The following is a 17,225-nucleotide window of genomic DNA, read 5'->3' as shown; positions in this document are numbered from 1 at the left end:
ATTGAACAAAAATGAGGCCAAAATACAGAAGCAGTGTGAAAAACTGTGAGCTCCTGTCAGTTTTCAGGTGTGTGTTAACATGATGCCAAGGAGGAAAGACATCAGCAATGATCTCAGAGAAGCAGCTGTTGCTGCCCATCAGTCTGGGAAGGGTTATAAGGCCATTTCCAGACTATCTGGAGTCCATCATTCTACAGAGAGAAAGATTATTCACAAGTGGAAAACATTCAGGACAGCTGTCAATCTTCCCAGGAGTGGACGTCCCAGCAAGTTCACCCCGAGGTGAAAAAGCCCAGAGCTACATCTCAGACTCTACAGGCCTCAGTTAGCATGTTAAAGGTTAAAGGTCACCCCAAGGTGAAAAAGCCCAGAGCTACATCTCAGACTCTACAGGCCTCAGTTAGCATGTTAAAGGTTAAAGGTCATGACAGCACAGTTAGAAAAAGACTGAACAAGGATGGCTTGTTTGGAAGGGCTGCAGGAGAAAGCCTCTTCTCTCTAAAAAGAACATGGCAGCACAGCTTAGGTTTGCAAAGCTGCATCTGAACAAAGCCCAAGACTTCTGGAACAATGTCCTTTGGACAGACCAGAGCAAAGTGGAGATGTTTGGTCCTAATGCACAGCAGCACGTTTGGAGGAAACCAAACACAGCTTATCAGCACAAACACCTCATACCAGCTGTCAAGCACGGTGGTGGAGGGCTGATGATCTGGGCTGGTTCTGCAGCCACAGGACCTGGGCACCTTACAGTCATTGAGTCCACCATGAACTCCTCTGGATACCAAAGTATTCTAGAGTCAAATGTGAGGCCATCTGTCCCACAGCTAAAGCTGGGCTGAAACTGGCTCATCAACAGGACAAAGATCCCAAACACAGCAGCAGATCTACAGCAGAATGTGTGAAAAAGAAAAGAATCAAGGTGTTGCAATGGTCCAGTCAGAGTCCAGACCTCAGCCTGACTGACTGGGCCTAAATTCCTCCAGAACCAGAATCTGATAACATCATCGAGGAAAACAACCGGTGCTAAAGTTGCTTCTTCAAGCTTTTGAATCTATCTTTTACATTTAATTTGAAGCTATCTTATTCTAAAAAGTAGTGAGATTATCAGAATTATTTCCTGTCCTCATATGCAAAGCCTCAGATTTAAAAAAAGCGGGTGTATTTACCACAGGAGGTATTTATGTGGGGCACAGACATGTAAAACGCGCACACATGTGGGTGTTTTTTACACCTAAATGTAACTAAAGTCATATTTCATCTGGCTGAGACATCTGATATGAATTGCAGTGTGTTTGCTGCGCGTGCGGTTCACATAACCGTGCGTGTGTGTGTGTTTATGTTTTGGTGTGTGACGGGAACAACAGTGGTGACGTTTCACGGCAGCTTCGCCGCCCCAACGGTGCATTCTGGGTCCAACTCAAGATGGCTGCGCCCTTGCAGAAGTGCTGAAGAAGTGCCTCTTTGGAGAAATACTCGGGATTGTGCGTGATTACCGCGAAAAGCATCGCACCAAATCAGCCCCCAGGGTCGCTGGTTTGTGGGAGAGGACCACCGGACCCCCGTCATCCATAAGAGTGGCCGGCGCCTCGTGTGGCTGTGGCAGACTGTCCGTGTGAAGATGGGCCTCGTCTCCAGCCCCTTCCCATAGCGAAGAGCCGTGGGGAGAGGAGCCGCAGATTCCCCTGCAAACACGCACCCGTCCAGCTTGCTTTTGACGGGTTTGATCTGCTCTACCGGCTGTGGACGCTGCCCTACAATTTTCTGACCAGGATTATTTGTGCGACCGTGTCTGTCATCGTCCGGAGACGGAGAGCCTCCCCAGCCCGGGTTGATAGTCCCGCCGCACCAAGGTTCGCATCTGCACGCTTTGCTACCGCCACACAGCGCCATTTCTGCACATCTGCTCGGTCTCACGTATCTGCCCGCGCGTGTACTTTCGCAATCTGCGTGGAAAGAGCTTTAAATAACCCCGGCATGTGATGCAGTTTAGCAGCTGACGGTCAGAGCCACTTTGGAGGAGAGCAGCTGTCAAATTAGCCGCGTTAGCTCGGCTAGCACGAAGCTAACTGGACGCCTCATTTTCTGACTGCTCGCCAGCTTTTGTGTGGCAAAGTTTAAAGAGCAAGGCCATGCTATCATGAGTGCGAGCTCACAGGAAGCCCAGCAGCTGTGGCCCGTGACATTATTCAGGTGTAGCAGAGTAAAAAACAGCTGGACTGTAGTTGTAAAGTGCTGGCTTAGAGGAATCCAGATGTGAGTGAGTTTCACTTGTTGTGGTTTTTCATTCATGCAGATTTCACAGCAGAGCCTGAAACTTAACCATCCTCACGTGAAGTGCAGGGTGCTCTGTGTGAGCTGGAGTTGGTCTGAGTTGAACATGGAGCCACTGAACTGTGTGAAAGTCTGTTTTTCTGGCATAGAAAGAAATTAGCTTTCTGATGCAGTAATTAATAATGAGTTAAATAAGCGGTCGTTAAAGTTTACTGGTTGATTAATTCATCCATTATCATCAGTTTATCTGAGGTCCAGGAGGGAAACTCTCCTCCGGGGTCCTGACGGTGATGTTTCCAGGTCAGAAGGACTATATGATCCATCAGTGGAGTTCAGGGTCTGCCTCGGAGCCCAGGAGCAAATCCAAGAAGCAGCGGCTCCACTCCAACCTTCCTCCTGATGCTTCAGCTCAGGAACTCATTTCAGTCACCCCCCCGAATCTCATGACCGTAGATGAGGAACAAAGATGCAGCAGCAAGCCGCAACCTTCACCACAGCAGATGTTTTTTATGATTAGATTCACTTTATGTACCTTTTAGGTCAGTGTTAGGAATACATAAGACGCATCACCTCCTCTGAGTTGGGTCCAATCCAACGGTGCATTCAAGGGTTTCCATACCAAGAGATGCTCGTTCCAGTGCAGTTGCTCCGTTATTAGAAGTTAAGATTCGGGTATTTTTAATGCCGGAGGGGAATTAATGTCTTAAATCTAACCTTTCCAGATAGAAAGAAAGAATGAACTGAATAAATAACATTTATTGGCCTGATGGCAGGAGGAATGAAGCAGATTTAACAGCCGTCGGGGCGTAATGTCGCCGGCCTGCCAGCATAAATGAAAACTCCTCAGAAACACGGTCTTGTTGACATATTTAAAACTCCTCCTGCTTTCTGTTCCAAACTCCACTGACGGAGTTATTTTAGAGCTTTTTGTCTTTCACACGTGAAGCCTTTGTGTTTTCTCTGCTCACATACAGACATGTTTGCTTCATTTCTACCATGTAAACTGCTGGTTTTATGTCTGAAAACGTAGCAAAAAGTAGTTATTTTGCTTTGGAATTGATTTCCTTTGATTTCCCGGTGCAGTCGGTGTTTTCTCTGCTCACATACAGACATGTTTGCTTAATTTCTACCATGTAAACTGCTGGTTTTATGTCTGAAAACGTAGCAAAAAGTAGTTATTTTGCTTTGGAATTGATTTCCTTTGATTTCCCCGGTGCAGTCGGTGTTTTCTCTGCTCACATACAGACATGTTTGCTTAATTTCTACCATGTAAACTGCTGGTTTTGGGTCTGAAAACGTAGTAAAAAGTAGTTATTTTGCTTTGGAATTGATTTCCTTTGATTTCCCCGGTGCAGTCGGTGTTTTCTCTGCTCACATACAGACATGTTTGCTTAATTTCTACCATGTAAACTGCTGGTTTTGGGTCTGAAAACGTAGTCAAAAGTAGTTATTTTGCTTTGGAATTGATTTTCATTTGAAAGGGAAGTGAAGAACCTCATTAAGCTTCTGTTTTGTGGACGTTTCGTTCGGTTTTGTTGTGATTTTCTCATTTAAGGAACTGCTGCTCAGTGATTTTGGGTCTGGCTGAGTTGCACAATGCCTTCCCGTCCGTCTGATGGTTTATTTTTAGCGCACAGCGTGACGGGGAACTCCTCCAAGTGATGATTATTTAAAAGAACAAAAGGGGGGACATCCATTTAGAAAAGAATCCTTAAACTTACTCAGTAATTTTGTGGTTATTTTGATCCTTAGTTTGGATCTTTTAGGAAATCTCAGTTGCTGTTTTTTATGGTTATGTTTCTGAGATGTTCACAGTGCTTTTCAGTGTTACCCCCCCCCCCCCCACAAACTCATGAAATCTCTGCTGCTGTCCCTCACAGGGCCCTGATGAAAATGGACGTGGACTTGCTGCATTCACCGGTCGTGGGTGTCGCTGAGGAAGAGGAGGCTGACATGAATGACTGGAAGCTTCCTTTGGCCTTCATGAAGAAGAGGCACTTGGAGAAGATCGAGGGCTCCAAGGCCTTGGCACAGAGCTGGAGGATGAAGGACAGGGTAGGCTTGTTTTGTCCACAGCACCTCAGCTGCAGAGCAGATGTCTCCCACGTTCATGAATGCATCATCTTTCAGCCAGCTGCATTTAATCGTTTCCGGGAGTCAGAAAACATGTAAACTTTTAGCATTTCATTACAGCGATCGAATAGGCTGTTGCACCAAGCTGAAAGCAAATGTTTGACACATGTTGGTACACTCACAGCAGCAAAGTCCAGCACCCTAATCACCCGGCTGTTATCACGCTGTCTTTGGACAGAGCACCACGCCACGCCCTTACATTCAGCTCGCAGTGCACGCAGGATCCTGACATCTTCAGCTCTAATTCTCTGGACCTTTTCAAAGCCTCAGACACCTTTTCACAGTCGCATTTCTCTAAATTTCTACTCATTAAAGAGTAAAACCTCTGTGCAGATACAGGCCATGGCGGGAAATCATCGCTTTCCTGCATCTACATTATGATGACGATCCGTTTCATCCTGCTGGAGGCACCTGGCGCTGCGTTTGGAGGCTCAAAGCTTTCCCTCACGTGTCCACGCAGCGTTTAAAGTTGTCTTCTGATCCAACCTGATTATTTCACTGCCCCTCGGCTGCAGACTCATATAAAACCCTCACAAACTCCCCATCTATTGTAGAAATCCCCCCAAATGGAAGCGTAAGACTTGGCCGCTGTTAAGGCACGAGCTGAATTAAAGTGTGGAGCTGCAGGGAGATGAAGACATTGTTAAATGTGGGGGTGCTATTGATTTAAAAGAGGTAATAAAGGCTGACTGGAATTGGCATTCCTATCAGAAAGTCGTGTTAAATCTACTGTTACATTTTTCATTGCTCAGGGCGCTCTGAGGCCGCAGACCTGCATTTGTAAACCTGTGTGAAGTCTTCACGGCTCTGCACTCGGAGAGCTGGACTAATTACAGCTTTTTGCTCTCGTGCAGGAAGATTTCGGCTTTGATTGAGCTCCTGGCTGGAACCAAGTTAATTGCAAACTGATGGATTTGAAAGGCGTTTGTTCAAAGTCGATCTTTCTTTCTGAAAAATTCATTGCAACAGCTTATTTAGTTGGATTTAGTTAATTTTTCTGCCCTTCACACCCTTAACGCCCCGTTGTTTTGTCTGCTTTTGTCTGAATATGGAGTGAGTTGATGTGTGAAAAGCACCCGGCTGTAAGATCTCACAGATTCAGAGGAGGGGGAGGCTGGAGATCTGCTCGTTACCATCGACCAGTGACCTGTATTGGGTTGAGTATTTATGGTTCGTGTTAACAGTCGCTGCACCAGCTGAAAGCAATCATGATGGCAGCCTTCAGATAACCGGTGTGAGCGCCGTGTGTGTTGCACGGCGGGGTCAAAGGTCAAATATCATTTGCCTGCTGATCAGGAAGGTTTGCAGGGGAATGTTTTTGGTGTCATTTGCAGTTTGGAGAGGTCAGATTAAATCCCTTATTAGAGCTGTCAGACCTGCAGCCAGCTGGACACCGAGTTAATGAATGGAATTAGGTTTGTAATGACTTCACACGGGTTTCAGTGACTTCCAATGAATTAGTGCGACTGACTCGGAGCTGGGAATCTTTGTTGGCCTCACAGTTACGATTTAACTTGAAGATGCGTCCTCAGATGGAAATATAACCGCAGACAGTTTTCTTTAATTCTGTCTGAACCCCTTTTTACAGCCAGATGAAGTCCATCAGAATACCGTCCACAGATCACACGTAATGTTCCCCTCAGAGTCATTTACCTGAACTTCAGCTCAGCTGCAGGTGCAGCTGTTTATGTATGTTCAGCAGGTGGTGAAACTCAGGTTCTCTTTGGCTGAACCCTGGACAGCTGTAAGACCTGTGAACAGAGCTGTAGCGATACGCTAATCTCACGATACGATACGCTAATCTCACGATCCGCTAATCTCACGATACGATCCGCTAATCTCACGATACGATCCGCTAATCTCACGATACGATACGATCCGCTAATCTCACGATACGATCCGCTAATCTCAAGATGCGATACACTAATCTCACGATACGCTAATCTCATGATACGCTAATCATACGATACGCTAATCTCACGATACGATACGCTAATATCACGATACGCTAATCTCACAATACGCTAATCTCACGATACGCTAATCGTACGATACGCTAATCTCGCGATACGATACGCTAATCTCACGATACGCTAATCTCACGATACAATATTTAGCCAACGATTCGATACGATTTTATACAATTCAATTCGATTAAAAACACTGCGTTCGCCATCTTTCTGAATGCCTGAGTTTGTTGCTGTTGGCGGTGAAGACGTCAACAGGAAGTGGCTCTATTAGCGATAGCTGAAATGGGGACAGCGCCACCTATCGTACCGGGGTATGACATGCTTTGTGCCAGTGATTCCATTCATTCACCGCCATATATCCAAGGATAATTACCCTCAGATAAGGAGCAGAACCCAACTGTAGCTGTAATCCAGTTCATCTCATCATGGAGACCCTCTGAGTCTGGAGTTTCTTCACTGCAGCAGAAACAGAAACATTCATCAGCAGGGAACCTTTTTGTCTCAGTTTAATTTCAGCTGTGATTCAGCTCCACGACGTTCTGTGTTTCTAATCGTTGCCTTCATACAAACATTGTTGTAAATAACACTTGTTGAATTGTTAAAGCAGCTTGTAGATGTGTGAAAGTGGGCTGAGGGTGTTCAGAGATAAATCTCCTTCCTGGTGTAAATATGCCGCCACGGTGGCATATGTGAGCGTTCTGGACCAACAGCTCAGGTCACTCTGAGACTTTCATCTGTAATGATGCGGGGGGGGGGGGGGGGGGGGGGGGGGGAATTGGAATTCAATTCATTGTAATCATGATCCAATTAATTCATATGGAGCCAATTCAAAAATAATATCCGAGCTAAGGAAACCAACAGATCGAAACTTGTCTTCAGTCCAATCTCCCGTCCTGAGCCTGAGGGACTGTGGAAAGGAACGACTCCCTTTAACAGGAAGAAACCTCTGGCAGAACCAGAACCAGGAAGAAACCTCTGGCAGAACCAGACTCAGGAAGAAACCTCTGGCAGAACCAGAACCAGGAAGAAACCTCTGGCAGAACCAGAACCAGGAAGAAACCTCTGGCAGAACCAGAACCAGGAAGAAACCTCTGGCAGAACCAGAACCAGGAAGGGTGTCCATCCGCCTCGACCAGCTGGGGTTTGAGAAGACAGAAAAGAGGGAAAAGAGGGGGGAAAAACACCATAACACCATTCAAAGGATACCTGCTGGAACAGGGAAACACAAGTTAATAACCACAATAATGTCACATGGACATAAAATCTTCTGAGAAATTAAACAGGAGGAAAAAGTGAGGAAAGGTGTGACAGATGAGGTCCCCCAGCAGTCTAAGCCTATAGCAGCTTAACTATGGGATGTTTCAGGCTCACCTGAGCCATCCCTAACTATAAGCTTTATCAGAAAGGAAAGTTTTAAGCCTAATCTTAAAAGTGGAAAGGGTGTCTGCTTCCTGGACATTTACTGGCAGCTTATTCCACAAGAGAGGGGCCTGATAACTGAAGGCTCTGCCTCCCATTCTGCTTTTAGGGGCCTGATAACTGAAGGCTCTGCCTCCCATTCTACTTTTAGGGGCCTGATAACTGAAGGCTCTGCCTGCCATTCTGCTTTTAGGGGCCTGATAACTGAAGGCTCTGCCTCCCATTCTGCTTTTAGGGGCCTGATAACTGAAGGCTCTGCCTCCCATTCTGCTTTTAGGGGCCTGATAACTGAAGGCTCTGCCTGCCATTCTGCTTTTAGGGGCCTGATAACTGAAGGCTCTGCCTCCCATTCTGCTTTTAGGGGCCTGATAACTGAAGGCTCTGCCTCCCATTCTGCTTTTAGGGCCTGATAACTGAAGGCTCTGCCTCCCATTCTGCTTTTAGGGGCCTGATAACTGAAGGCTCTGCCTCCCATTCTGCTTTTAGGGGCCTGATAACTGAAGGCTCTGCCTCCCATTCTGCTTTTAGGGGCCTGATAACTGAAGGCTCTGCCTCCCATTCTGCTTTTAGGAGCCTGATAACTGAAGGCTCTGCCTCCCATTCTGCTTTTAGGGGCCTGATAACTGAAGGCTCTGCCTCCCATTCTGCTTTTAGGGGCCTGATAACTGAAGGCTCTGCCTCCCATTCTGCTTTTAGGGGCCTGATAACTGAAGGCTCTGCCTCCCATTCTGCTTTTAGGGGCCTGATAACTGAAGGCTCTGCCTCCCATTCTGCTTTTAGGGGCCTGATAACTGAAGGCTCTGCCTCCCATTCTGCTTTTAGGGGCCTGATAACTGAAGGCTCTGCCTCCCATTCTGCTTTTAGGGGCCTGATAACTGAAGGCTCTGCCTCTCATTCTGCTTTTAGGGGCCTGATAACTGAAGGCTCTGCCTCCCATTCTGCTTTTAGGGGCCTGATAACTGAAGGCTCTGCCTCCCATTCTGCTTTTAGAAACTCTGGGAACAACAAGTAAATAAATCAACATTAACAATCATCAGCATCATGTACAAACTGAGTCTTCTTGTCTTGGAGGTTCCCAAAATGTTACCCAGGTAACAATCTTAGGGTCTGATAATCGAATGATCCTCGATCGATCCAACTTCTCCAACTGGTCCATCCGTTTGTGGGCTTCATTAGTGATGTGAGATGTTGCCTCAGGATGGAGAATGGAAGGGATCTGGGTGCCTGGACGGGTGGAGACCCAGTCCCTGACCTCCACTTTCTCCCCAGTTCCAGCTCTTGGAAGTGTGGTCGCCCCGAGGATAAAAGGCGGTTTGATTCTCGCCACACCCTGCCCGATCAAAGGCAAGCGCCCGTGGTGGTGAATGTGAGGGATGACGAAACGCTTTGAAGCCTCGGGGAACCTCGCTGGAGGGTGGGGAGCCAGGAAGGAAGCACTCCTCCACCTCCACTGTGAACTTCCTGTGATCCTTGGCCTCACATATCCAAAAATCACTGATGTGAGGGCTTAATACTTGCTTTTATTGAGTGTGGCGGTGGTTGCCTCCTTCATTACCCATCAGAACAGCGAGCCGTCTGTCCCTACTTGGATTATGAAGAGTTTGAGCGCTTACAGTCGATCCTTTGTGTCTGCTGAGCTCGTACACAAGCAAGTCATTCACTCATCGATCTGTGGATCTGACATCTGCGAATACAGGCCAAAGGTCAGGGTTAGATGCTCACAGGTCAGTTTAAGAGTCAAATACAGCAGGTTTAGTTTATTAACTTGTCCTAATTGGACGATATCAATTTTAAGAGTCAAATACAGCAGGTTTAGTTTATTAATTTGTCCTAATTGGACGATATCAATTTTAAGAGTCAAATACAGCAGGTTTAGTTTATTAACTTGTCCTAATTGGACGATATCAATTTTAAGAGTCAAATGCAGCAGGTTTAGTTTATTAATTTGTCCTAATTGGACGATATCAATTTTAAGAGTCAAATACAGCAGGTTTAGTTTATTAACTTGTCCTAATTGGACGATATCAATTTTAAGAGTCAAATACAGCAGGTTTAGTTTATTAACTTGTCCTAATTGGACGATATCAATTTTAAGAGTCAAATACAGCAGGTTTAGTTTATTAACTTGTCCTAATTGGACGATATCAATTTTAAGAGTCAAATGCAGCAGGTTTAGTTTATTAATTTGTCCTAATTGGACGATATCAATTTTAAGAGTCAAATACAGCAGGTTTAGTTTATTAACTTGTCCTAATTGGACGATATCAATTTTAAGAGTCAAATACAGCAGGTTTAGTTTATTAACTTGTCCTAATTGGACGATATCAATTTTAAGAGTCAAATACAGCAGGTTTAGTTTATTAATTTGTCCTAATTGGACGATATCAATTTTAAGAGTCAAATACAGCAGGTTTAGTTTATTAACTTGTCCTGATTGGACGATATCAATTTTAAGAGTCAAATACAGCAGGTTTAGTTTATTAACTTGTCCTAATTGGACGATATCAATTTTAAGAGTCAAATACAGCAGGTTTAGTTTATTAACTTGTCCTAATTGGACGATATCAATTTTAAGAGTCAAATGCAGCAGGTTTAGTTTATTAATTTGTCCTAATTGGACGATATCAATTTTAAGAGTCAAATACAGCAGGTTTAGTTTATTAACTTGTCCTAATTGGACGATATCAATTTTAAGAGTCAAATACAGCAGGTTTAGTTTATTAACTTGTCCTGATTGGACGATATCAATTTTAAGAGTCAAATACAGCAGGTTTAGTTTATTAACTTGTCCTAATTGGACGATATCAATTTTAAGAGTCAAATACAGCAGGTTTAGTTTATTAACTTGTCCTAATTGGACGATATCAATTTTAAGAGTCAAATACAGCAGGTTTAGTTTATTAATTTGTCCTAATTGGACGATATCAATTTTAAGAGTCAAATACAGCAGGTTTAGTTTATTAACTTGTCCTAATTGGACGATATCAATTTTAAGAGTCAAATACAGCAGGTTTAGTTTATTAATTTGTCCTAATTGGACGATATCAATTTTAAGAGTCAAATACAGCAGGTTTAGTTTATTAACTTGTCCTAATTAGACGATATCAATTTTAAGAGTCAAATACAGCAGGTTTAGTTTATTAATTTGTCCTAATTGGACGATATCAATTTTAAGAGTCAAATACAGCAGGTTTAGTTTATTAATTTGTCCTGATTGGACGATATCAATTTTAAGAGTCAAATACAGCAGGTTTAGTTTATTAACTTGTCCTAATTGGACGATATCAATTTTAAGAGTCAAATACAGCAGGTTTAGTTTATTAACTTGTCCTGATTGGACGATATCAATTTTAAGAGTCAAATACAGCAGGTTTAGTTTATTAATTTGTCCTGATTGGACGATATCAATTTTAAGAGTCAAATACAGCAGGTTTAGTTTATTAACTTGTCCTGATTGGACGATATCAATTTTAAGAGTCAAATACAGCAGGTTTATTTTGTTAACTTGTCCTGATTGGACGATATCAATTTTAAGAGTCAAATACAGCAGGTTTATTTTATTAATCTGTCCTGATTGGACGATATCAATTTTAAGAGTCAAATACAGCAGGTTTAGTTTATTAATTTGTCCTAATTGGACGATATCAATTTTAAGAGTCAAATACAGCAGGTTTAGTTTATTAACTTGTCCTAATTGGACAATATCAATTTTAAGAGTCAAATACAGCAGGTTTATTTTATTAACTTGTCCTAATTGGACGATATCAATTTTAAGAGCCAAATACAGCAGGTTTAGTTTATTAATTTGTCCTAATTGGACGATATCAATTTTAAGAGTCAAATACAGCAGGTTTAGTTTATTAACTTGTCCTAATTGGACGATATCAATTTTAAGAGTCAAATACAGCAGGTTTAGTTTATTAATTTGTCCTGATTGGACGATATCAATTTTAAGAGTCAAATACAGCAGGTTTAGTTTATTAACTTGTCCTAATTGGACGATATCAATTTTAAGAGTCAAATACAGCAGGTTTAGTTTATTAACTTGTCCTAATTGGACGATATCAATTTTAAGAGTCAAATACAGCAGGTTTATTTTATTAACTTGTCCTAATTGGACGATATCAATTTTAAGAGCCAAATACAGCAGGTTTAGTTTATTAATTTGTCCTAATTGGACGATATCAATTTTAAGAGCCAAATACAGCAGGTTTATTTTATTAACTTGTCCTAATTGGACGATATCAATTTTAAGAGTCAAATACAGCAGGTTTAGTTTATTAACTTGTCCTAATTGGACGATATCAATTTTAAGAGTCAAATACAGCAGGTTTAGTTTATTAACTTGTCCTAATTGGACGATATCAATTTTAAGAGTCAAATACAGCAGGTTTAGTTTATTAACTTGTCCTAATTGGACGATATCAATTTTAAGAGTCAAATACAGCAGGTTTAGTTTATTAACTTGTCCTAATTGGACGATATCAATTTTAAGAGTCAAATACAGCAGGTTTAGTTTATTAACTTGTCCTAATTGGACGATATCAATTTTAAGAGTCAAATACAGCAGGTTTAGTTTATTAACTTATCCTAATTGGACGATATCAATTTTAAGAGTCAAATACAGCAGGTTTAGTTTATTAACTTGTCCTAATTGGACGATATCAATTTTAAGAGTCAAATACAGCAGGTTTAGTTTATTAATTTGTCCTAATTGGACGATATCAATTTTAAGAGTCAAATACAGCAGGTTTAGTTTATTAACTTGTCCTAATTGGACGATATCAATTTTAAGAGTCAAATACAGCAGGTTTAGTTTATTAACTTGTCCTGATTGGACGATATCAATTTTAAGAGTCAAATACAGCAGGTTTAGTTTATTAACTTGTCCTAATTGGACGATATCAATTTTAAGAGTCAAATACAGCAGGTTTATTTTATTAACTTGTCCTTATTGGACGATATCGATGCTGTTTTTTCATATTCTTAGATGCTTTCTTTCTGTCAGGGTTTATTTAATGATTTATTTCATATCTATTTTGTTCTAAATATCAAATCCTGATCTTATCTGCTCGTACGCAGCCTTCATCCCTTCTTTTCAGCAGTTTTTAATTAATTAGCTGCAGATAACGCACATCTTTGGCAGTTTTTGGCCTTTTTATGGATTTTCAGCTCCACAAAGCAGCGTTTGACTTGTTTCCGCCAAAGAGCGCTTCGATGAGATTGATGCTCGTCACCTTTTTAATAACCTTCATTTACTGCCCACTTTCCAAATGGATTAATCAGAACCATTGATCTGTGAGGCGAGTGGTGCTGAAGGCTGTGGGAGTCGTTAAAGGGCGTTGAGGGAAAATGCTCGACAGCCCCCGGGAGTCCCGTGCAGTTATTAATGAGAGGGGGGGTCGGCATCCAATTTTAATGCATGTGCCTGAACCGGGAGGACTTACACGCACAGCTGAGATGCTTTTATGTACAATTAATTGTGTTTCTCTGCTGTTCGGTCACTTTTTGTTTCATCTCGGCTGCATAAAGGAAGCTGTTGGAAAGCACATGCTTTTTATTTCTCTGCCTTCCTCTTTCAGGAGAAGAGTTCATGAGCTTATTGGAAATCCATGAGTTCCAGTATAGGTCTGAAAATCTAATTTTGTTTAGGCTTTCCTCTCAGATTAGTCCTAAATGGTAAATTTACATCCAATAAAGCAGCCGCTTGTTGTGGGTCAGAAGGTGCTTTGGTCGTTCTTTGAGCCTTTTCGCATTCTTATCGCTGCCTTTTAAGCTCCCGCTGTGCTTTCTTTTAACACAATTATGGTTATTACATTAATATAATTGATTATCAGTGCATTTTAAAGGCTTTCTCTCGTGCAAGTTGTTTAAAAAAAAAAAGGGGCCAAAAGGTGACGCCGTGGAGTTGAAGTTTGTTCTGAATGTACAAAATGGCAAATATTCATGTTTCCTTCAGGCTTTCGTATTTAAATCCCTTGTAGATTTAATTGGTAGCAACCAGTCTTGTGTGCGGGGCTTTTATCGTGAAAGACGTGCTCGGATACCTCGGATCTCTGGATGAGTTCGTTATGCAGCAGCCGAACAAACTTCCATCCGAAGTGGAGTGATAAAACCAAACTGCACGACAGCAGCATGACGACACTGTGATGCCCAGAGTTTTTATTTGTTAACAGGTCCGGCTTTTAATTGAGTTTATTTGTCTTCACTCATTAATGTCTGTTCATTTAAATGGTTACAACACACCACTTTATCACCAGAGCCTCAGGCCTGACAGTCTCCCCCAGGGTAGAGCGATTCATCGCCTGAAGCCGGGAAGGTTTACCAAGCACATCTAACCAGACCTGGCTGATGAAGAAACACTTGTTTGTGTTGTCTTTGTCTGCAGATAAATCAGGGAGAATAATGAGGAGCGCATCTGTGCGACGTCATACCCAAATGCCGCGTTTTATCCACATTTATCTGCGTTATTCTCATGTAAATGAGCATCAGATGTGTTATAAATGACCTGCGTCAGATGCTGCATGGAAACAAATAATGCAATCAGGGCTGTTTTTGATAGGATTTTAATTGTCTCGCTGTGCTGAGTCACTTAGTTGTAATCATGATTAACGCCGGTGTGATAACATTGCGATGCCTTGGCTGCTTTTCATTAACTTGCACATTTTTCTTGCATTCGCACGCTTTAAACCTGAGCTCAGGCTTCCCAGTCGAGTCTTTTCTCAGCTTGTTGGCACAGATGTTTTGCTGAGCTCATCGAGAAGGATCGAACCTGCTCGTATGTTAGCGGATAAACCGCCCAGTTGGGGTCGTTGAACTCTAACCTTTTAGTTAATTTGAGCTACTTGAGCTACTTCATCACTGAAAATAATCTTTCTGTGAACAGAGAATGTATTTTCCTGTGTTTCTGCAAGGCTTGGTAGCACCTACCTGGAGTCCAGAGCTTTTAATGTGTGGATAAACCCCGGCTTTTCCACGGTATAAATGTCCAACGTGTCTTTGGAGGCTGCCTTCATAATCCCCTCCCACCGGGTTCCCTTCTTGTCATACGGACACTCTGAAAATGCCTTGTAGCTGGTGGCGGTCTTTAGCATCTGTGAGGGACATTTCTCCCTCCTGAGCTGGGATGCTGAAATAAATTAGTGATGCTGCTGCTGTTCGCTGAAATAACCTTTGAACAAACCGTCCAATAGACCGCGATTTGTTCCAGGTGTGACTCTGGAAAACCGAACCAGTTCCAAACAGCAGAAAAGGGAACAAACTGTTGCCAAAAGCACCGCCAGAGGCCCTGTGGGAGGTAATCTCACCGGGGATGGCAACCTAACTTAAATAGTTAGGTTAGTCCAGTGTTTCTCATGACCTCCACGCCTGATTCAAATGATCAGCTCATCATCAAGCTCTGCAGAGGCCTGATAAGGAGCCAATCATTTGAATCGGTTGTGGTGGAGGAGGGAAACATCCAAAACATGCAGGGCGGTGGGTCATGAGGACCGGAGTTGAGAAACGCTGGGTTGGTCGCAGTGGCAGCCGTCCCACGCTGCCTGGTTGGAGGCAGAGATGGAAAGGCTGACCCTGGATCTTTCTAAGTCCACGACAGAGATTGACCAGAAATATTCTTAACTGAGGCCGGTGTCGAGGGGCCGTTGGTGTTATTGAGGTTTTAGGCACTTCTGAATCGGTGTCGCGCTTCGTCAATCATTTATGGCTCAAGCAGATGTTAGAGCGCCCTCTACTGGCTCACGTAGCATCGGAGACACAATGATCTGCATGTTCCTATTCTGTTTATGGACTGAAACTCTTACAGTTTAAATTCAGAGGTTTTTTTCGGTTAAAATCATTGTTTTATTCTGCGTATGTTTGCTAGCATGTTTGTTAGCATGCTAACACGCAACAGCTGCAGCAGAAATCTGATTCTGAATCTTTACTTGAGTTTTTCCACAGTAACTGTAGCATTAAGTGACTGCAGTCGTGTAGCAATGCAGAGAAAACTTCCACAGAACTTTCCAGTCATGACGGTGGGTTCATGACGTCCGCCATGCAGGCAGGAAAAGGGCAAGGCGCGAACAGATCAGGTGACTGATTCAAAGCGGCGTGTATATGTGTGTCAGGATGCATGTACATGTCAAGTCTAGTCCTGCTGAGTTCCACTAGCACACTGACCTTTTACTCAGTGGGTGGAAAAACGCCCACCAGGTGCCTTAATTAGTTTCACACCAACAGCCCTCCTCACCCTGTTCAGCCGTGGGATGTCACATAAGCCGAGGCTCACACTCTGTGGCTCTGCTTTACAGTATCTGACTCTACCTGTAAAAGGTCACCCGTCAGTATCTCCATGACCTACATATCAGTGTTATGTGTGAGCAAACTATCGGGTCGTAATGATCCTGCCTCCAGGAAATAAGTGTCGATCAGACATAGTTACTTCGAACTACATGCGGATATTTTTCAATCGAGTGGATGGAGAACAGCAAAAAACCCACAACCTTTGATTTGACCTGATTTTAGAAGTACAGCATCGAAGGAGCTGCATGAAAAGGCTCCGATCTGTGGAGAAAACCCCCCCGATAGCTGACCTACGACTTATTGAAGCCAAGACGACACGCAGTGTTACACTACCTGCCTTTAATTCACAAAGAGGCTGAAACAGATGTCCTGATGAGTGGATTATTTCGAGGTTTCTGGACAGAAGCATCCTGCATACAGCCAATAAAATGCTAATGTACTGTTTGGCTGCATTGATATGTGTATTAATTACACATGATTACATAAAAAGTTACAGAAAGTCTTAATTTTCCTCCAGTTTGACTCACATTCACGACCTTTTCTTATTTTTCCTTTACTCACAGAAGAGACTCCACCATTTTATGATCACGATGGTACTTTGTTGATGTTTTGTCGGGATTGTAGCAGGAGAAGAAAAGCTAATGTAGACCATGTGTGTTTTAGGGCTGCAACTAACGACTAAATAGTCGACTAGTCATCGATTATTGAAACGATTAATGACTAATCGGTTAATTACTAATTAAAAACTTCAAGCCACTTTTCATCTTGACTTTTAACATTAGCTGAAAATGCTAATAAGAGTGCTAACAGTAATGCACCAAGAGTCAAATCAATACCAAAAAGAAACCAAGTGAAGAAGAATACAGCCTGGTTGTAACTTTGGACTGTGAAGCTGAATGATACAATTTTAATGTTGCACTTTAATGTTAAAATCCAAAGACAGCTCCGCTTATTTATAGCTAGCAGGCTACGCTAACTAGCTAAATATCTTTCTATAGTGAGTCTCCCAGAGCTCCAACCTGCTTCCTCTTCAAATGTTCATGCATGACAGAAGTGAGGTCAGCTTTACAAAACTTGCAGGTAATCTATTTTTTTCTGGGTGTTGAGGGTGAAATGCTCCCAGAACCTGGACACTTTTGGACGAGAGGA

The 17,225-nt window shown here is 42.8% G+C and overlaps 1 protein-coding gene across 7 annotated transcripts in view; it reads left to right on the top strand.

The window, feature by feature from the left end:
• The first annotated feature begins 1,728 nt into the window (after window positions 1–1,728).
• The window catches only part of rptor (regulatory associated protein of MTOR, complex 1), a 195,466-nt gene continuing 179,969 nt past the window's right edge, over window positions 1,729–17,225 (top strand). For all 7 annotated transcript variants that reach the window (XM_072384159.1, XM_072384158.1, XM_072384156.1 and 4 more), the window contains exons 1-2: window positions 1,729–1,850; window positions 4,152–4,326. In XM_072384159.1, coding sequence (XP_072240260.1) covers window positions 4,159–4,326 — 168 coding nt within the window. In that variant the 5' untranslated portion in view covers window positions 1,729–1,850; window positions 4,152–4,158. The remainder of the gene's footprint in view (window positions 1,851–4,151; window positions 4,327–17,225) is intronic.

Source organism: Leuresthes tenuis, unplaced genomic scaffold, assembly GCF_036924035.1.
Source record: "Leuresthes tenuis unplaced genomic scaffold, fLeuTen1.0.hap1 SCAF_4, whole genome shotgun sequence".
Classification (NCBI taxonomy): Eukaryota; Metazoa; Chordata; class Actinopteri; order Atheriniformes; family Atherinopsidae; genus Leuresthes; species Leuresthes tenuis.
This window is presented reverse-complemented; position numbering and strand designations above follow the sequence as displayed.